The sequence below is a fragment of the Excalfactoria chinensis genome, chromosome 2, assembly GCF_039878825.1.
Source record: "Excalfactoria chinensis isolate bCotChi1 chromosome 2, bCotChi1.hap2, whole genome shotgun sequence".
Taxonomy (NCBI): domain Eukaryota; kingdom Metazoa; phylum Chordata; class Aves; order Galliformes; family Phasianidae; genus Excalfactoria; species Excalfactoria chinensis.
This window is the reverse complement of record NC_092826.1, coordinates 110,542,069-110,561,340: the sequence shown is the minus strand read 5'-3', so window position 1 is coordinate 110,561,340 and position 19,272 is coordinate 110,542,069. Positions and strand designations below refer to the sequence as shown.

Sequence of the window (19,272 nt, the reverse complement as noted above, 5' to 3'; positions counted from 1 at the left end):
AAGATTGATGGCAGTTTGCCCGTATTGCCTTTGATGTTGCCTAACAGGGGGGACCTATGTGTACAATAATGCAGCTTTCCTTCAGTATGTGATCAAACCACCATGTGCGTATTTTATTTGTTGTCTTAAAAATAGTGTTTTACATTGCAGCCTCCAATATAAAATCTTAGCTATCAAAATAATATGTATCATTCCACCTTATGTATAACCTTCAAGTTAGTTTCTAAATAGAAAATGTGTTATTTTAGCAGGGTTGCTGAGACACCAATGCTCACAATCCTCTGAACTTGGCTGTAATCTCCACCCTTAAGAAAACATTTTGTTCTGATTTAAAATTGAATTTTTCACTACATGAGTCTCATTAATTAAATGACAACAATAGCTTCAGTGAGCAACATGATTTACCCCCCTAAAGCTCCTTGTGCAAGGACCCTTTTACTCGTACTGGTGAAGGCCATTATTCTTCTGCCTCACTGAGGGGAAAATCAATGCAATAGACCTGAAAGGACAGCTCAGCTCCCAAATCCAGATGAAACCAATAGTTGCTTAAAATAGCCTGAAAATAAATAGTTTCTGCTCATTGTCTCCTTTCCTTCCAGACACATTTTTGTCAGCTACGTTTACCCAAAGTCCAAAACCAAGGCACAGCATGACATTTCCCTACCTTTTTCCTTCCTTTTCCATAGGCCTTTTACCCCCGGCTGTTACTGCTGCTTCCAGCTCATTGCAATTAACCTGACTAGGAATGCAGTTGTCCCTCTGCGGTTAATCCTGTTCAGGATTAATGAACTGTGCCTTAAATGAAGGGAGCAGCTAGGAAAAATGAGGTATAATTTTGTTAGAAGATTGTGTACTGCTAATTAATGAAGAAGGGTCATTTTAGGACTCAGCAGACTCAAGCATAGCTGGAGAAAAAATTCAAAGAGTAATTATGTGAAGTTTGCTACTTTCTATTCACTCTTGCTCTCTCTGAGGACATCTTTTGTCACAAAACATGCAATTTTCTGTCTCACTCCCCTTGGATCTGCACCAAAGTATGTCATGGGGAAGTATGGAGTAGAGGTTTCAGTAAAATGAAACGACTTGTTTTAGGGCCTCTTGTTTCTTCACCCTTTATTTCTAAGCAATGAATACTGTGTATAATGTGATTTATTTAAGTGTTAGAAAACATGGACTGGTCAAAACAGTGAGGTCATTGCTTCTCCAGTTACAAACCAAGAAAATTCTGGGTATTTGGCTTTCATGCTGGTCCTGGGAAAGTTTTACAGTTCTTCTATTTCTCAGTAGTGCTTGTTCTGTTTGTTTGAAGAAATGTTTGGGCACTACATTGGAAACACTAGGCCTTTCACTTTTGAGTATCATGAGCAGTGACAATGAAGAACTAGACAAGTTAAAATAACAAGGAACTTCAGCAAGATACTGTCTAAAAAAAACTAGGGCAGCAAAAGGGGAAGGAAAACAGATGGATATCTGATGTTTAAGAAACAAGAGGCCCGTCTTCAAAAATGTTCATGTTGTATTCCTGTTTAGTCATATACATCTTTGTTCATTATTTCAGAATTTGAAATATGAAGTAATGAAATAAACAGCTGTCATTCAGACATTAGAAAACAACAACAACAACAATAAAAAAATAAAAAAAGATGTAGAGTCTTTAAAAAGAAGTTATGTGGATTTTCTAAGCTTTAAAAATCCAGTTCTAGTTATCTAAGTAAAAGATAGCCGTTTGGGGCAGAATAGATCTTTAAAAATAAATTGAATCAAGATTTTGAATGTAAAACTAAGTATAATGAATGGAATCTTTATAGTATGATACTGAAAGAATTTTCTGTGCAATGTATTGTAATAGGCCAAATATCAGTAAACCACAAAATATGCAAGTTGTATTCACTACATACAAAAGGAGGAGCTGATACATCTGAGTCAGTGTTCCCCAAAGTGTTTTGATTAAGTGCCAGATCCAACCAGTGTGCTAGCACACATGCTTATGTTTAAAACAGGAATTCAGAAAGTCAACCAAGCACAAAGAAGTTTGATTGCATAGTTATTTTTGAGATGGTACTCTGTTTATAATATAGTCCGCTGTTATATTTATAGTTTCAAAAGAAATAATATCCTGTCTTCAAATGTAATTAAGAGTGAGGACATGAAGCTTGGGATTTTCAACAAAGTCTAGGAAGCCAGAGATTTGGTCCTTAGCAAGCAGGAAAATAAAATGTCAAGACTCAAATATGTCAGCATCAAGCACTCATACCTGAATGGTCTTTACTTGATGAAGGTTTGCAACAAGCAAGCCAGATGACAATGCTTTTGCAATTGTAACATTTCTTATAGTACAATGGAATACTTCATATCAAGTTCTCTTTGGCATAAGAAACAGCATACTTCATTATTTTTATTTTCATTTTAATTTTAAATTATTAAATTTGATTTTGTTTTCATTTGCTTCATGGACAGCATTATGTGCCAAATTGTCTATCCTTTTATGTTAAAGGCAAAGCTGAATTTAAGTGAGTCCAGAATGCATCAGTTATGTGCTAAATCAGATATTTTTAAATGCATGCCACTTGAGATTGTGGAAGCAAAAATAAGTTCATAAATAGTTGTGATTTGTTTGAAGTCATAGCACTTTTCTCTCTGCAGGTCTATTTATAGTTTTAGGATAAGAAATTCTTAGTAGCAGGAACTGATGAGTGAGACTTTCACATACTCAGAAGAAAAACACGAGTTGGTGTAATTTTGTTGTTCTCCGGCCTAAAGAAATATTATGAATTTTGTAAATTGGTATAAAATGAATCTTGCTTACTTAAAAGGACCTTAACCACATACTTGCAGTTTTCCTCTGGAACTATGTATCTGTATAACCCAAAGGAGACAATTCAAACTGAATGTTTTTCTTCTGGTTTTATTTTCTTGTCAAAATAAATCTTTGATTTTTTCCAGTGAGCTAAATTAGTTTTTAATAATTTTTAATTATTATTGTTTCTGATGTTTATTAACAATTTTGATGTTACTATATTAACAAGAGCATAAAGGGATTCTTGTGCATCTTGAAATCTTGCAGGTTTTTTTGCTTGGTTGGTTTTTTGTTTGTTGGGGTTTTGGTTTGGTTTGGTTTGGTTTGTTGTTTTTTTGTTGTTTTTTTTTTTTTTTTTGCTGATGGAATTCAGTTCCAGACCATATTAGCAATCTGCTTCTATGCCAAAGTCACACAGTGACAGTTGCAATAACAAATATTTGCTGGAGGCCACTGTTATGAAAATAGCACAGTTCTGTAAGCCTGCATCACCAGAAACAAATTTTCTGTTTGATTGTGATCAGATTTCCATCATGGTTTTAGATAATTTATTACTGAAGTACCACTTAAAGCGCTGTCATGATGTAATGCTAAAAAATGCTGATTCAGTCTTCAAGGCATCAGTTCCAATGCATTCCCACTTTTATTGTTGTCATTGCTGTTTGTTTTTTTTTCCCTCCTTAATCCTTTATGCCTTTAATGCATAATGTTGCACGCTGTATTTAGGGCACTAAACTGTATAGACAGCAATAGCATAATATGTACAAAGATACACACACTGATTAGATTAGAAGAATTTTCTCTTTTTAAGCTTGATAGGTTTTAGAATGTGTTCCCTGTAATTTCTGCAGTTTACATGAGTAGGAACAGCTTTTCATCTTTAAATGTGTCATAGCATAGCTTTAACAAATCAAACTTGGATGATTTTCCTTTATGTTTTGATGTCATTAATGTGTTTACATTACTGACATATATGATGTATTTATAAAGGGTGTATTTAGGAAGGCATATGAACAGAATACATGCTCTGAATAATAGTGGTTTTGACAGCTGGAGAATATGCTAATACTTACTACTTTTAGTTTCATTTTGATATAATGTTTTTATGCATATATATCAAAATAATGATTGCATTTTATTTTCACTTTGATGATGAAGTATAAAATCAACACACATACAGAAGGACATATAGTTGAAGCAGAACAAAAAATGCATTTATTTTTTTTTTAATTTTGTGTGTGTGTGTGTGTGTGTGTGTGTGTGTGTGTGTCTATTGCCTCAGGTTTTCCTAAGTGAAATAAAGAAATGATGATTTATATTTTCCTTAAGGCATGCTAAACCTTGCACTGCTAAGCTGGTAATGGTGATTGATATACGTATCTAATTTCCTGCAAGATTAGGATGAGCACCAACCTTGCCATGAATTTTTAGAGAATGTTAATTCTTTCTTTCACACTTCCTTTCTTCTCTGTACTGCTGCCTGTGTTCTGTCTTCCTTTTCAAAGGAAAGTACGTAGCTAGACTTGCTACTGCACAGTAGTCCTAGGACAGAGAAACAGAAGTTTTAAAAGCAATGTTACGCACTGCTGAGAGTGTGGGTTTGTCTCACTTGCTGTAACTTTCAACTCAAGGAACGCCAGCGTTAGCTCAGATTTTCTGAAATGGAAAAGGAATGACTAGTTAAATTAATAATTTTCTGAACAGACATGCAAGAACTTCATTTACTCATCACTTTCCCAACAAAAGGCTTAATATTTCAAAATATTATTTTCTATGGAAACGTTATTGTTCCTTAAAATATTAAAAAATAAGAACAGAATGTTTAGCAAGGTAGCACCATTCCTTCTGCAACAATATTTGATACTCTCAGTACATTCAGAATAGAACCACATCCAGTCTCAGTCTCAGGAAACAAACAAACAAACAAACAAAAGCTCCACTTTCATTAGACCTTGACAAGGAACTTTTGCTCTTTACTTTAATGCCTGGCAGACTATTTGCATCACAAATACAGCCTTTGGGTTTTATAAATAATAATTTCTATAACATTTTTTGGAGAATATATAGAAACATCATAAAATACACAAATTATAGAAACTGACAGGGCTAGAAGTTTCCTCAGAGGTAAATTATTCCTGCAAATTGGGTTATTTCTGCAGACATTTGCTCAACCATTTCCAAATACTCCAACAGGCAATATTCCAGTATCTCTGTAGATAGGATATTCCAAGGCTTTACAGGCTTTAATATTAGAAAGAATTTCCTGATATCTAATCTAAGTCTCCCTTGCTGTAATCCAATAGTCCATGTCCTATTAGGAAGGATAAGGAAGAAGAGTTTATTCTCTTATTTTTAGTTACCTTCTGCAGATCTGAAAAAATGTTGTCATTGTTTACCCTTTGTGTTCTGTATTAATAGGCCATGTTTCCTAAGCTTCTAGTTTGTTTTGGCTTCCTCCCTTGCAGCCCTCGTTGTGTTGGTTTACAATTGTATTGCTACTGAATTAGAAACAGAGCAAGTAATTGTTTACGTGATATTTGCAGTCCCCAGATTGGATGCAGGGCCTCCAGTTCTGATTAATGGAGAGAAAAAAAAACGTTCACAGATCTGTTACTTTGCTCTCTGAGTATGACAGGGACCTTATTCATAAAGCCATGGTATGTGTGTTATGTGTTTGTCTTGTTATCCACTACTGAAAGCTTTTTCTTAAAAACAAACAAAAAACAAATGGGGGAAAACAAGCAAATAAACAAACTACTGAATACCCGCACTGTGCTGTTGATCTTCATCCTATTTTAATAGGTCACATTAATCCTGCTGAGTGTGGATTCATGCAATTGTCTTTACAGAAAAGTATCTAATTTTCTGGACTGTTCTTCCAATGTGTTAAAATTGTTTTGAATTTTGTCTCCTATTGTGTTTGCTTTTCCTCACAGTTTGCTATTGTCTGGTAAATTAATAGGCATGCTCTTCATTAATGAAATTGTTGGACAGTATTAGTCTGAAACATACCTCTGCGGGCATCAGTTAATGTGTCCCTCCTGCATCACAAAGCATAGTGAGATCTATAATCCAAGGAGTAGTTATGTTGTTTATTGTAATAGATGACAATAAATAAAAAATATTACAGGCAGATTACCACTAACAGCAAAGGATGTGTGAGCTGTCTGTTTTGGAAAGTACCCAGCAGCAGGAGTGTCTCAGTAAAATAAATAAGATTTCTTATGAGGTAAGCTGCTACTCAGTAGGCTTAGTATGACAAAATGCAGCACTGCAAATCTTGGTCTTTCTTAAAGGTCAGAATGGCTCCGTTACTTCTCTTGTAACTTACTTGCTATCTTCTGCACAAGTTCAGTGATGAGTCTTACTGTCCACTATCCTGCTAAGTACCTAGCTACCAAATTATGTTACCTTGTCTTTTCTTCACTCTCCCTTTGTGAAAATGTGGAACAGACTGCCCAGAGGGTTTATAGAGTTTCCTTCTCTGGAGATATTCAAGACCCATCTGGACACTATCCTGTGTAGACTACCATAGGGAACTGCTTTAGCAGGGAGGTTAGACTAGATGATCTCCAGGAGTTTCTTCCAATTCCTGTGATTCTGTAATTCTGTGATTTTGTTATTCCCTTTTCCAGTGAGAGAGATCTGTATCCCAGGTACTTGGGCTCTAAGATGGGATGGAAAGAGGTTTGTGAGATTCCCGTAAGAGTTTAGGCTATCAGCTTCTTTGTGCATTCAGGATTTGTATAGCTGTTTTTGTATCCTTGGCACAGATGAAGCACCTCATACAACTTATCTAGTGGAAACCAAACTCATCTGGAGGCATGAAGCACTTGCTGGGATAACTGACAGGATATTTATGGATATTTAGGACTCACACAAAATGTTTTTATGTTATTCAATCCACAATATTATGTGTTTTCTCCCAGATTTGAAAGCTACAGAAAAGAATCTTCTAAACATACCACCAACACACAAAGCAGAATTCTTTTTAGTGTTTGTAGAGGTCTTAGATATAGAATGTTGTATTTTTAATTACTGTTATTAGTACATATTATTAGTACATAATAATAGATAAGGATGCATGGACAAATGTGTACTGTATATTAATAACTACTTTAGTTCATTTGGTAATAGTTTTGGCTGATACTAGGTGAAATTTCAATTTATTCAAAAATTTTTACCGAATAGCAAGAACAAACAGTTATTTTTATTCTAGTTTTATTAGTACAGAATATTAAAAATTTTGTTTGGCCTATCAATCAGTGTAAGTATTATACAGTGTTGTGGCAGTTTATGCATTTGTAGTGCTGCATTTAAATGTTTACTACCTCTTTTGCTGGTAATTTATACAGCCACTTTTGGTGAATTACCCTTCAGTTGTACAGTACAGTCTTAACGACCTATTTTTTTCAGTTTATGAATTCTGTATTTACTGTGTCCTAGCAGAATGGAGGAGACAGTATGAGGCATTTTGATACATGGGAGTTCTCACATAAAATGAAAGAGTACGGTCAGATTTAGTTCATTACTTTTAGTTATACTATCACCAGCCTCTGACTTTCTGTGCAGTTATAGTGTTATGATGCAAGCAAGCAAACAGCAGCGGTCACAACCTCTTATTTTGTTTCCTTTCATCTTTCCCCTCTGCCCACAGATGTTACCACAGGGACACCAGCAATATCAACGACAACAACCGTGGAGATCCGGAAGAGCAGTGTTATGACAACGGAGATCACCTCTAAAGTGGAGAAAATCCCCACGACAGCCACTAGCAGCACGACATGCCCTTCCGTTGAGACTGAGGAAGAAAAAGCAAAAAGACTGCTGTACTGTTCACTATGCAAAGTCGCTGTCAACTCTGCCTCACAGCTGGAGGCGCACAACAGTGGTGAGATGGAGCAATGCTTGCTTTCTTCCCTTTTTTTTCCCTTCTGTCTCAAGAGCTCTGCAATTATCTTTCCCTGAATAGTTTAGATCTCTTGCAGCAGGGGACAAAGAGGTGGCAGAAAGCTGGCAATTACATGGAATTCATTAACTATTAAAGAATAAAAATGACAGGCAAATAGGCTTTCATAAAGGGGAAGAAGGGAATTTTTTTTGCATGCAAGCTACCCACTTTCTTACATTTTAGCTTTTGCAGATTCCAGGCATTATAGAGCTAAATGACAGCTCATGCTTCATTACCTTTGGTGTTCAGAGTTTGCATACTTTTGTTTGTGCCAGCTAGCACAAAGTATGAATGCCATTAGTTTTGTTTGAAATCTAACAAATTAAGACTGAAAGAGGCAGAGTCAGTCGGAGTTCAATGACAGTTAAAACCCTTGGCCCCATATTGTCGGTTAACAACTTGGTAGTGTATTTTACTTCTGTATTTATGAACTAGTAGTGGCTGGTGCAGGAGATTTGAATGGGTAGTTGCTTACTTCTGCCTTTCTTTATTTTTAAACCTTTTCTCATTGTTAGAGCTAGTAACATCAGTAAGTTCCAGCAGTAGTCAGCTGTGATCCATAGTCACTATTTTAAGCATTTTATTGATTGACTTGTGGTGGACAGCATGAAAATACTTTGTAATTTAATATGGTGGCAGTGAGAATTCATAATTGTTCTATGGAAAAAGTCCAGATTTTGGATGCCAGCGGTTGCCTGACAGCAGTATGAACAGAGTTAAGAGAAAGAAGGTTTCAGTTTTGAAATTTGGAGACAGTGCTAATAAACCTGAATAAAAATTATAAATGGGCTTATGATGTAATAAAAATAATATTAATTAAAAAAAAAAAAAAAGGAAAGAAATAAGTTTACTTGTCTATGAGGTACATTTAAATTTAAAAGGAAACAATAATTTATTGGTATTCATGATAAACAAAGCCTAGTCAGTTTTGAATACTGTGTTTGCTGTATACCAGATCTTCAACAGGTGAAAATTAAAAGCTCATAAGGTTGTACTTATTTTACCTGTATGTCTTCCTTCTTATCAAAGTTAGACCCTAAACAATTTTCTGATCCTCTTGAGAGCCAAAACTACATTGTGAATAGTCACAAACCTCCAAGTTTTTATTTCTATGGTGATAAACTGTGTGTGGTCACACACATGCATGCTTGGAAAAGGATACAAGGTGATACTTGTAGTGATTATCACTGGAAAACTAAACCTGCATGTGGTAGTAGTCCATTGTCATCACAGACAAACTGTATAGAAGTCAACAGTATAAGAAGTTGGTTGGTTGGAATAAAGGTACAGCAGTAGACACAAATGTTTTCTGTCCAACCTTTATTTTAATAAAAAATGCAAGTGCATTTTTCTCACGTGCATGTTTCTCACATGTTTTTGTTCAGATCCAGGTTTCTGCCAGGAACCTCAGCCCCTTTGTGGTTTGACAACTAATTATTTAATTACAGATTTAAATGTAAGCTACCTAATACATACTCTATCAATCCATTCAGAAGGACTACAAATCAAAGCCAACTACACCTTTAATAGCTAAATTATTCTTCCTTTGCAACTGCAGTTGAGGTCTTATTAGCAGCAGGAGTTAATGAGAAAAGTCACACCCATTTAACTTCACATCAGGACACCTGATTCTGCCAGTACTTATTGGTGTGGCTGCTTTGTTCTAGTGAATTACCTACAGAACTGTAATCTAATAATTAAATATAAGATGTGAAATGCCATCACATAAGTATTAATCTGATACAGACAAAAACAGATATATTCCAAATGTAGTGCCAAGCTGAGGTTCGTATTATTTTCTTTTAGAAACAAACAAACAAACAAAACAGTGAATGCAACCAAATTGCAAAAGTTGTTTCTGTTTCCCATTTCTAATGTCTCCAGGGACTAAGCACAAAACTATGCTGGAAGCTCGGAATGGAAGTGGAACCATAAAAGCCTTTCCCCGGGCAGGCGTAAAAGGCAAAGGACCTGTGAATAAAGGAAACACAGGCCTTCAGAACAAAACATTTCACTGTGAAATATGCGATGTGCACGTAAACTCTGAGACACAACTGAAACAGGTACTCAGCTACCTTGCTACCTTGCAAATTGTGAATCCTTGGCTATTCTTTGTTTTCATGGTAATAAAGTACCAACACAATCAGCATGTGTCAGTCTAACACTTCACATCCAAATGGAGCTTGTAGATTTTTCCCATTGTATGTTGTATGTTTAATTTTTGGATATGATTTTCTTCTTCATACAGCGTATTTTCTCAAAAGTGATATGTATATATACGTATATATACATATATGTATGTATATATATGAAAGCATGTTTTTAAAGAGATAACTCTGTAAAAGCTGTAAGCTGCAACATGTTGCAACTATCTTCAGTTGTCAAGAGCTAATAAAACCTTCCATTTAGTATACTGCATGATATTTGCCTTGTAGTTGTAACCAGTATTTCCCTGAACACTAAATAACCTACTTAGAAACACAAGTTGGAGAGGTTTTGATTTTTTTTCTTTTTATCAGAACTGAGAAGCGTGATCTCTAAATTGCAATTACACTAAGTTATGTTCCGTTATTCATCAGATGAGCAAAAAATTGCTCTGAAAAACAGTTCAATTCCGTATGCCTTTTGGAATTCAATACTTGTTAAGGAGCTTTACAAGAAGGAAGATAAATTCTGTAATGGACAATAGAAAAACTTGTCGTTTCCTTTTAGAAAAAAAAGTCCAGTACTTTGTCTTTTTTGTGAGAACTCTCTTGAGAATGATAATCAAAGTGAAAGCACAGGCCTGAAAAGGGTCTTTTACATCTAATACTGCAGTAAAGTTTGTGTAGAGTCATTCTCGTAAAGTTTAATAGATTTTATGAAGAAGATAATGGATTGTGTGATTTTACTTCACTGTCACTTAGTTTGATATGTAACCATCTTCCAACTGAAATCTTAAAAGGATCTCTAGGCTTCTTGGGGATTTAAACACTTTTGGACTTTTTTTTTTTTTTTTTTTTTTTTTTTCTTTTTAAATAGAGAATGTAATACTAATATTCTTCCAAACTCTCAATCAACAGTGGATTGAATTTGATTAGTGCTTTTTAGTGATTATTTTAAAGGTTTCTAGCTTTGACCTAATTCAAGTTCTGTTGAAGTTAACAAAGGTGGGAAATTCACTGACATGGTGGAAGCAAATTTGAACTGAGCACTGCTGAAAATCAGTCTTAATATGTGGCGCACAAAAGAATTGCTCAAACTGGAACAGGCCCTATTCTCGATCGTTATTGAATTAGTCATATAATGCTGTTGCGAAGAGCATTCAAGAAGAACTCAAAATGTTCTCTTAAGGAAATATCATTCTTTTTTTTTTTTTTTTCTTTTTTTCCCCCCAATTTATTTTAACAGCACATAAGCAGTAGAAGGCACAAAGACAGAGCTGCTGGGAAGCCACCTAAACCTAAATACAGCCCATACAACAAACTCCAAAAGGGAACACATCCTCTAGGGGTAAGCCAATCACTTGTTTATTCACAGAACCCTGCTGAGTACAGAGAGTTTAGAAAATGAGAGTGGAAGAATCTTTAAAATAAGAAAGTGTGAGCAATATGTGTTTGAATAAGTGCATGAAAGCTCACAGGAAACAGTTTATTTCCTTTGAAGGGTATGAACCCATAGGTCCTTTTTTTTGAAGCTCCTCTGAATAACCTTAGGAAAGAAGCCTGTTTCAAAGGTCAATAGAGAGCAAGCGAGGAGAGAAACATGTGAATGTCAAGCATTTTTCCAGTGTTCACTAAGTGCAATAGTGTTGAAATAACTATAAAAGTCTATAAAACATTATACCTTTTTTCTATCCTCATTTATAAAATATTCAGATAACAATTGAAACAGTAAAAACAAAAATCCATCTCTCATTTAATTACTCTCAGTTTCAATATGGTTCTGGTCACATTTCAAACTAACTGGATAAACTTTGTGAAACAGAGTTTGTGCTAGCTTCAAAAGCTGAAAATAATATTTACTTTTTAATAAAAACCCTGCTAAGATCCTGCCATTAATCAAGAAACAGTTTATAGCATGGGTGGGATAGTGGAGAATCTGATATTTATCTCTGTTAGATCAACTGTGTGATTGTTTTATGTGACACAGTGCTTTGGAAGGATTTATAGATGATTTTGGCAGGGTGAGGTTGTTGATTCATTGACCTTATACAGATTCACTCCTAATTCACTGTCCATCTTCTCTAATGCATGCAGAATGCAGAACTTTCTTTATTGAGAGTACAGTTCTCTGTTTGCTGAATGTATGTTCTTTTCTTGACAGATAGATTTTGTTCCTTTTGAGGTGGATATTATTATAGTACATCCATGCACAGTTCAGTTGCATTGGAGATTTCTTAGATATTATGGAATAATACACTGCATCATTTTGGTGAATTCACTGGTAGGGATTTTTCTAGTTCACCTGGGAGACCAAGGACTCCACTACTAATAAGCTATACTGAAAGGAATAGAAAAGGTATAATTATAAAAGTAGTATACAGAGTCACTAGAGTTTCTCTGTCAGAATTTATAGTAGTTTAGGAAATTCGTTGTTTCCCAGGGGATGAAAATAACTGTTTTGTTACTGTTGTTGTAAACAGTTGCCTATTTAACAATTTATGTAATGGCAATTTCTGAGAACTCCAGCCTAGGCCATTCAATTGGTGAACAGATAAAATCAATGTGTCCTTTTCTTGCTGCCTCATTCCAAAGTGCTCACAGTACACAAGTCAGACCAGAGATGAGCAAAAAGACCATGAGATTTTAAAGGAAACATTCAGCAAGAGAAGACAGCTTGTGTGATAAAGGAGTTGTTAAGATCATTGACTTTCATACTATCTAGTGCCTATGGTAAACTGAGTATCTTTCTCATAGCTTTAAAGGACCCTTAAGACCTGCAAAGTTGCCAATGCATGTTAGGAAATCTAAAAAATTTGTATCCATCTGCTGATAAAGAACCAACAGATATATATGTATTTTTGAATACAGTGATAACACAGCAACGAAACTTGCTAGTGGTACATGTGAAATGATTCTCATTCTTCCTTTCTGACTAGTCTCTCATAATGGCAGTGCTGAGTCAAAGGGATCAGACTGATATAGTGCAAGTAAATTATTTGAAAATCTCTTTCAATATAAGGATGAGAAACTTTTCATCCATGAGTGAAGTGTGTTGTTACTTAGTCTGAGAGGTACCACAGAATGGTACATAGATTCATATTCTATGTGCAACTCCATATATTCATATATATATTCTATGCAAAGGACATCAGGTCCTTCAAGGACTCAAACTTACCTAGAATTCATCAGAGTTGATGGGATTTTTGTCAGTTGATGAGTTCTCTATCCTCAACTCAGAGTTATAAAATCAAAACAAAGATTTTCAGCTCCTGGCTTCTCATTAGAAGCTTAAAATCCCAGAAAAATAAAATAAAATAAATCTGCAGAAATCTATAGACTACTCTGATATTCATTTGTATGAATATCAAGTATAGGTTTTCATGTAATCAAATAATAATGAACCTGCATTGAGTATTTTCATTTAATTTGGGAAAATCTTGAGATTATTTATTTCCTTTTCGGAAACTCTAAGTGAAGAGTTTTCTAAACTGTATTTGTTATGAGCAAGAGTCATGATTTATAGATATTTAGTGTGAAAGCCTCAGTGACAGTAACAAAAAAAAACAACAAAACCCACAACATAGTTTAGCATAACACTAACTAAGAGTTATTCATTACAGGACTGTTTAAATATTTCACAATATTTATAATATTGCACAATATGTAAGAGAAAAATTATTTCTGACATTTGCTTCTAAAGACAGTCTTCTGAATACACAGCAAGATGACACATGACAAGAGGCAGTACATCTATAGAGTCCATCACCTATTTTAACAGAGGAAATGCATTTAGGAGACTTTCATAACTGGTACAAGATAAGCTTTGTTTATTTGTCTGTTATTAGTGTCTGCACTTAATAGAAGGAATCTAGAAGTTCATCATATTTTTAAGTAGAACTTTCACTGTAATGTTGAAAACAACTGTACCTTCTTAGTGTTTTTTACACTAGGGAAAATGATATGTTTTCATTCTGCTCCGGTCTATCACAAAGCTGTCCAGATGGAAATCTCTTAATTGATGTCTAATTCTTTCATATTTAGTTCTTACAATGTATTTGTGGGTTAATTTATGTGAAGATTGCCCAGCACCCTTTTAGGTTTGCTTTGGTTTCTCAGCTCATATCAAATTAAACACGTCAGAGATAAGGCATGAACCTAAAACCAAGGGATCACTGAAACTATTTGTCCCTTACCAAATTCCTCCCTTGCTGAATGTGTGAGATCATGTCTCTTGTCAAAACCCTGCAGAACTATGCCTCTCTTAGTCAATTTTGCATTTATAATCTTAAGTCAAGCTTCCTGTCACGCAGCTAATAAGAACAAATTATGTCTCTCTGTTTGTTTGTTTCTCTCTTCCCCACAGGTAAAATTAGTATTTTCAAAGGAACCTTCAAAACCAATGGCTCCAAGAATCTTACCAAATCCACTAGCAGCTGCAGCAGCAGCTGCTGCTGTGGCTGTGAATTCCCCCTTCAGTCTTCGAACAGCCCCAGCAGCCACCCTTTTCCAGACTTCAGCACTTCCTCCAGCACTCCTACGACCAGCTCCGGGGCCTATACGGACCACCCATACTCCTGTGCTGTTTGCTCCTTACTGAACTCCAAACAGGAAATAATTGTACTGCAATAATTTTTCAAATCAAAACAAACAAAAAAGAAAACCAAGAACATTGAACTATGCAGTGTTTATTTATAGTTTAAAGTATATATGAAGAGCCAGGACTTTTGATAGAGAACTGAACAAATTATTAAGGGGGGAATGGGCAGTATTTTCTCCAGATGAGAGCATTCCTCTTAAGTATCGATCGTTTTAGAACTGATCTCCAGCATTGACTTGTAGTGATATATAAAACTTACGAAGCCTTTTGACTGTGCTTTTTGGCACATATTTCCCTGCAATGTCTTTCCTGCTTTATGAAACAACTTACAAATTTGTCTAAAGGGCATTAACTGGTTCCAATGTACATAAAATACTTTATTCTGTAGATTAAAGAAGAAAGAAAAGAAACACTGTGAATAGTAGTACCTTACCAATCCTCCTGCCAAATCAGCAGTTACTGGGTATTTATCTGAACAAAAGTAGATACAATAGATGTCTTGTAAAACAGTAGTATTGTGTCTCTATCTATGCCACTAGGTTTCTAGCTGCGTTGCAAAAGTTAAAATGAACAAAATATGTCACAAAAAAAAAAAAAAAAAAAAAAAAGAAAGAAAAAAAAGAAAAAAAAAAAAAAGGAAAAAAGAAAAAGAAAAAAAAAAAAAAAAAAAAAAGACAATAATGTGGACTTGTTCCTGGTGAGAAAAAATTGTTTTCCTCACCTGTTGAAGAATGGGCATGAAGGTAATCTATGGTTAAGATAAATGATTGAGAAAATTTAATGGGAAAAAAAAAATTAAAATTCAAATGCTGTACACAGAATAGGTCAAACTTCTATTTAACTGAGAACATGTGTGTACAGTGTCTGTAAATTCAAAATGTGTAATGCATACAGTATTGATCAAAGTTTAAGGCCAGTGGATAGCAAAAAATACAGTCTTGTTATGAAACAGGCCTGACACTTCAGTGTTGAGCAGAGGGAAGACACAAATGGGTTACTCATAGTCATACCTAGCAAATTAATATCAAGAGAGAAATCCTGGCTTCATTTAAGTCAGTATAAAGTTCCTCTTGACTGCAGTGTAGCCAGGATTTCATCCTGAGAATGGCACATATTCTTTTTATATCATACCAGTGGGAGTGTCTGTAGATACAGGTGATTTTTTTTTTGCGGTAGGATTAATTTTAGAAACAGATTTATTCTCTCATTTTATTTCCTACTGATGTGATATAAAATGTTTTAGTATACCTATAAAATGCAAACAGCAACACAAGATACATATTATGAGATAACTGCACATTGTCAGTTTGAAAAAAATACAACATTTAGGAGCTGAAGGGACTCTCGAATTCTGTAGCTGACCATTATATATGGACAGCTTAAAGCCTTACATGTTTATTGTGAGGCTTAAAGGGGTTGACTGTGTCCCTTTAAGAGAAAATTTATCAGGGGTATATAGAGATATATTGTATATATGTTAGAGTAAGAAAAGTAACTTATAAACAGAAAATCTACTATATAAAATGATTATATAACCATTGAGTTTCACATGTGGGTCATTAAGTGGTAAGTAACAAACAGCAGAGAAAAAAAAAAAATAGTTGTCTTGAATCTGATCCTTGTTACCTGCTTTTTCCCATAGAGAGACAAAAACTATCTATTAATATTATGGAGTGTGTTGCTGAATCTCTTGTGACCACTCTGATGTGTAGCTAAGTGAAATGCCTGCCATACATTTAGGTGGAATAAAAATTAAAGACATAATTTAAGTTTAGATTGGGAAATGATTTAAAAGATTCTATTAAATGGTAGTAATGCAAGATATTGACCATGTGGTTGCTATATAATACTGCCTGTGGTTAATATGGACAGGTGGGAGATTTAGAGGATGGGAATATACAGCACTTTTGACTTGCAGTTCATCAGTGAGCCTTCCATATACGTTGGTATTTGCCATTTTTTAAACCTCTCTGCATATAGATTTTATAAATAAATAAATATATATATATATAAAGAGAGAAGGAGGTTCCATGGATGTCTGTGTACAAAGAATTCCAAAGAGATGCATTTATTTATCTAGAATTATTAAAATAATTTCTATATTATGTATATGTTTTTCATCCAGTTTATTTGCAAACGTTTGTGCCTTGAAATAAAGTAGGCTTTTGGTTATATTTAATTCACTCCAATGTAGCCATGAAATAGATGTGAAATAGATGTGTCAGGGCTGGTTATTAGCTGGATTATTTTGCCCAGTTTCCAAAAATATAGGAGTATGAGTAAAGTTTAGCACCTAAATAACTGGGGGCTGACATCTAAAAGGGCTCCCTACTCTACAGCTCCCAGTAAAGAGGCAGTAAATAGACCAGCCTTCAAAACCTGTGCTATCGCTCCGAATTTAAAAAATCTCTCCACTTATTTGGGTACATAAATATTGTATAGTAAGGTGAAACATCTCTTTAAAAACTCTTAGACTTGGTCTTTTAAACCTAGTTTCAACCTTCCTTCTTTTCACAGAAGATGTAGTGCCATTGCAAGTAGTGTGCAGATTCTTCCTCATGTAGGGCAGTGGTTTTCCAAATGTGCTCCTTGAGCCACTGTCTATCTCCAGAGCCTTCAGTAACAGCCTATGTAATTAATCATTTGCAAAACAAGCGGAGGAGGGCTGAGGTGGAAGGCCTGAGCAGAAAATCTTTTCCCCAGGAAATGCAGACAGGAGAAGGGGAGACCTACTAATATCCTGTAGGCTCTTATGCACGGCCTTGCAGTACGTGGGTACCTTCTGGATATCCTGCTACATTGTCATGATGCCATCAAAATCAACAGGCTGATCCTTTCATAGTGTGGCCTGTGGCATGTATGGAGGCACAGTACTAAATGCAGAATTAATAAAAGTTTTGGGAGAAATAAAAAGAGTGTCATTTCAACTACTTACATGAGCTAATTCGCAGTGACACCTTAAGTTTTCTTGGACCTCTTTTGTCACAGTGCTCTATGGAACAAGTATTTGTTCACACAAGTCTCTTTTAAATTTCAGCTGTAAACAGACTTAATTCTTTTTATGTCTCTTACTCACTACCTAATAAAAGATAAAGCCTAAATGTTAGAATGTATAGTGGATTTTCTGTGCCTTGCTGTTCCACCCACTTTTGGTCAGTAACAAATCAATGACTCTGGAATGTTAGCACAATGATATTATACTATATATATATCAAAGAAAACACTGGCACAGCAATGTGATTGGGCAAGGGGAGCTTCCAGTCAAGGGTATGTCCACAGTAGCTGTAAAAGGAGCTAGCAAATAGAAAACACTTTACACTTACCTATCAAAACATTAACGGTGGAGAGCACTATAAAAACAAAATGTCACTATATTTCATAATACAGTAACACTCCAGGGCTGGGAGGAAACGTAAAGCACAAGGAAACAGATAATTTCACTGAAAATACAGTCGCTCACTGGAATAACAGTGTGAAATCAGCCTGCAGGGAAATGGCTGGGTATGAACTCAGAAAAACAAATAGGTTCAGGGATATTTTCTTAAATTATATATTAAATGTTAAATAATGACTATTCTATTCTGGCCCGGAGAGATGGTATTTTTGTGGGAGGGATATATATTTATATTTTTACACTATCTGCATTTTTCCAACTATCTCTGGCTTTAAACCTTTGTTCTGAAGATTCATCATTGCTCTGAAATATGAAATCGGTTATCTTCTTGAAAACTGCTGTAAAAGCTGATGTGACAGGTTGGTAAGCAAATGGTATGAGTATGGTGATCTAAAATGAACTGGAAGAGAAAAAAAAGAAATGGCCATGTCAAGGAATATTGTATTTGAAAAGTATACATCTTTATTTTAAAATAAAAATATATAAAAGTAAAAATAGCTAAATAAAGTTAATATAATTAGAAGAATTACATCTGTCATTTTAGTGCTGGGATATCACAATTGGCTCTGTATTTAGAAAGATAAAAAAAGTATTTAGCCATTGAAGCAACAAAAGGATGCCACGGGAAAAATCAATGTCTCATTATCTTCCAGTTATGCCAGGAATACTGTAACTGAATGAACTTGCTTATAATCGCTTCTACTCTAGGCCCCAATTATACCTATGAGTATGGTCCAATACCTCCTGAAAGCTGAAATTATGTTTCTTTGGTCTCTCTGCATCTGCCTTCTGCTCCCTGTAAATGCATAGCTTTTAGGTTCTTTCTGAAGCATCTTGGAGAACTTCTACCTTAATAACTCTCTTTTTTTTTCTTTACATACACTTCATTTTTTATTGGTAAATATGAAACATAGCTATCCAAATTGTTTGGATGCATAAATCTTTGAAAACAAGGTGAGTTTGAAAGTCTGTAACACCTCTTAAGGATCTATAATTTTTATTAACATAGATGTCTGAATTTGTACTTTTATAAGTGATTTCAACACAGTTCAGGCTTCAGTAATCTAAGCAGCTAAAGCTCACAGGAAAACAACTGTGGTATTCCTATTAACCTAGATATATTTGAAAATATTAGCTTATAATTTATAAAATACTACAGAATTTTTTTACAACACATCTTCCCCCATTCTCTTTATCTGCAAACACCATTACTTCAGTGCTAGTGAATCATACAAAAGTTTCTCTTCTGGGATTCTTTGCATGACTGAAAGAAATAGTAATGCTGATAGATCCTATCTTAAACTAGTAGAAATCTCAAACATACAGTTAAGATTTTAACCAGGGCTGACTGCTTTATGCCCCTCTCCACCTATAAGATTTGTTAAAACT

General features: G+C 34.8%; 1 protein-coding gene across 3 annotated transcripts in view; it reads left to right on the top strand.

The window, feature by feature from the left end:
• The window catches only part of ZNF385D (zinc finger protein 385D), a 372,690-nt gene extending 353,633 nt beyond the window's left edge, over positions 1-19,057 (top strand). For all 3 annotated transcript variants that reach the window (XM_072328232.1, XM_072328231.1, XM_072328233.1), the window contains 4 exons: positions 7,455-7,688; positions 9,633-9,811; positions 11,139-11,240; positions 14,256-19,057. In XM_072328232.1, coding sequence (XP_072184333.1) covers positions 7,455-7,688; positions 9,633-9,811; positions 11,139-11,240; positions 14,256-14,489 — 749 coding nt within the window. In that variant the 3' untranslated portion in view covers positions 14,490-19,057. The remainder of the gene's footprint in view (positions 1-7,454; positions 7,689-9,632; positions 9,812-11,138; positions 11,241-14,255) is intronic.
• Positions 19,058-19,272: the final 215 nt, after the last annotated feature.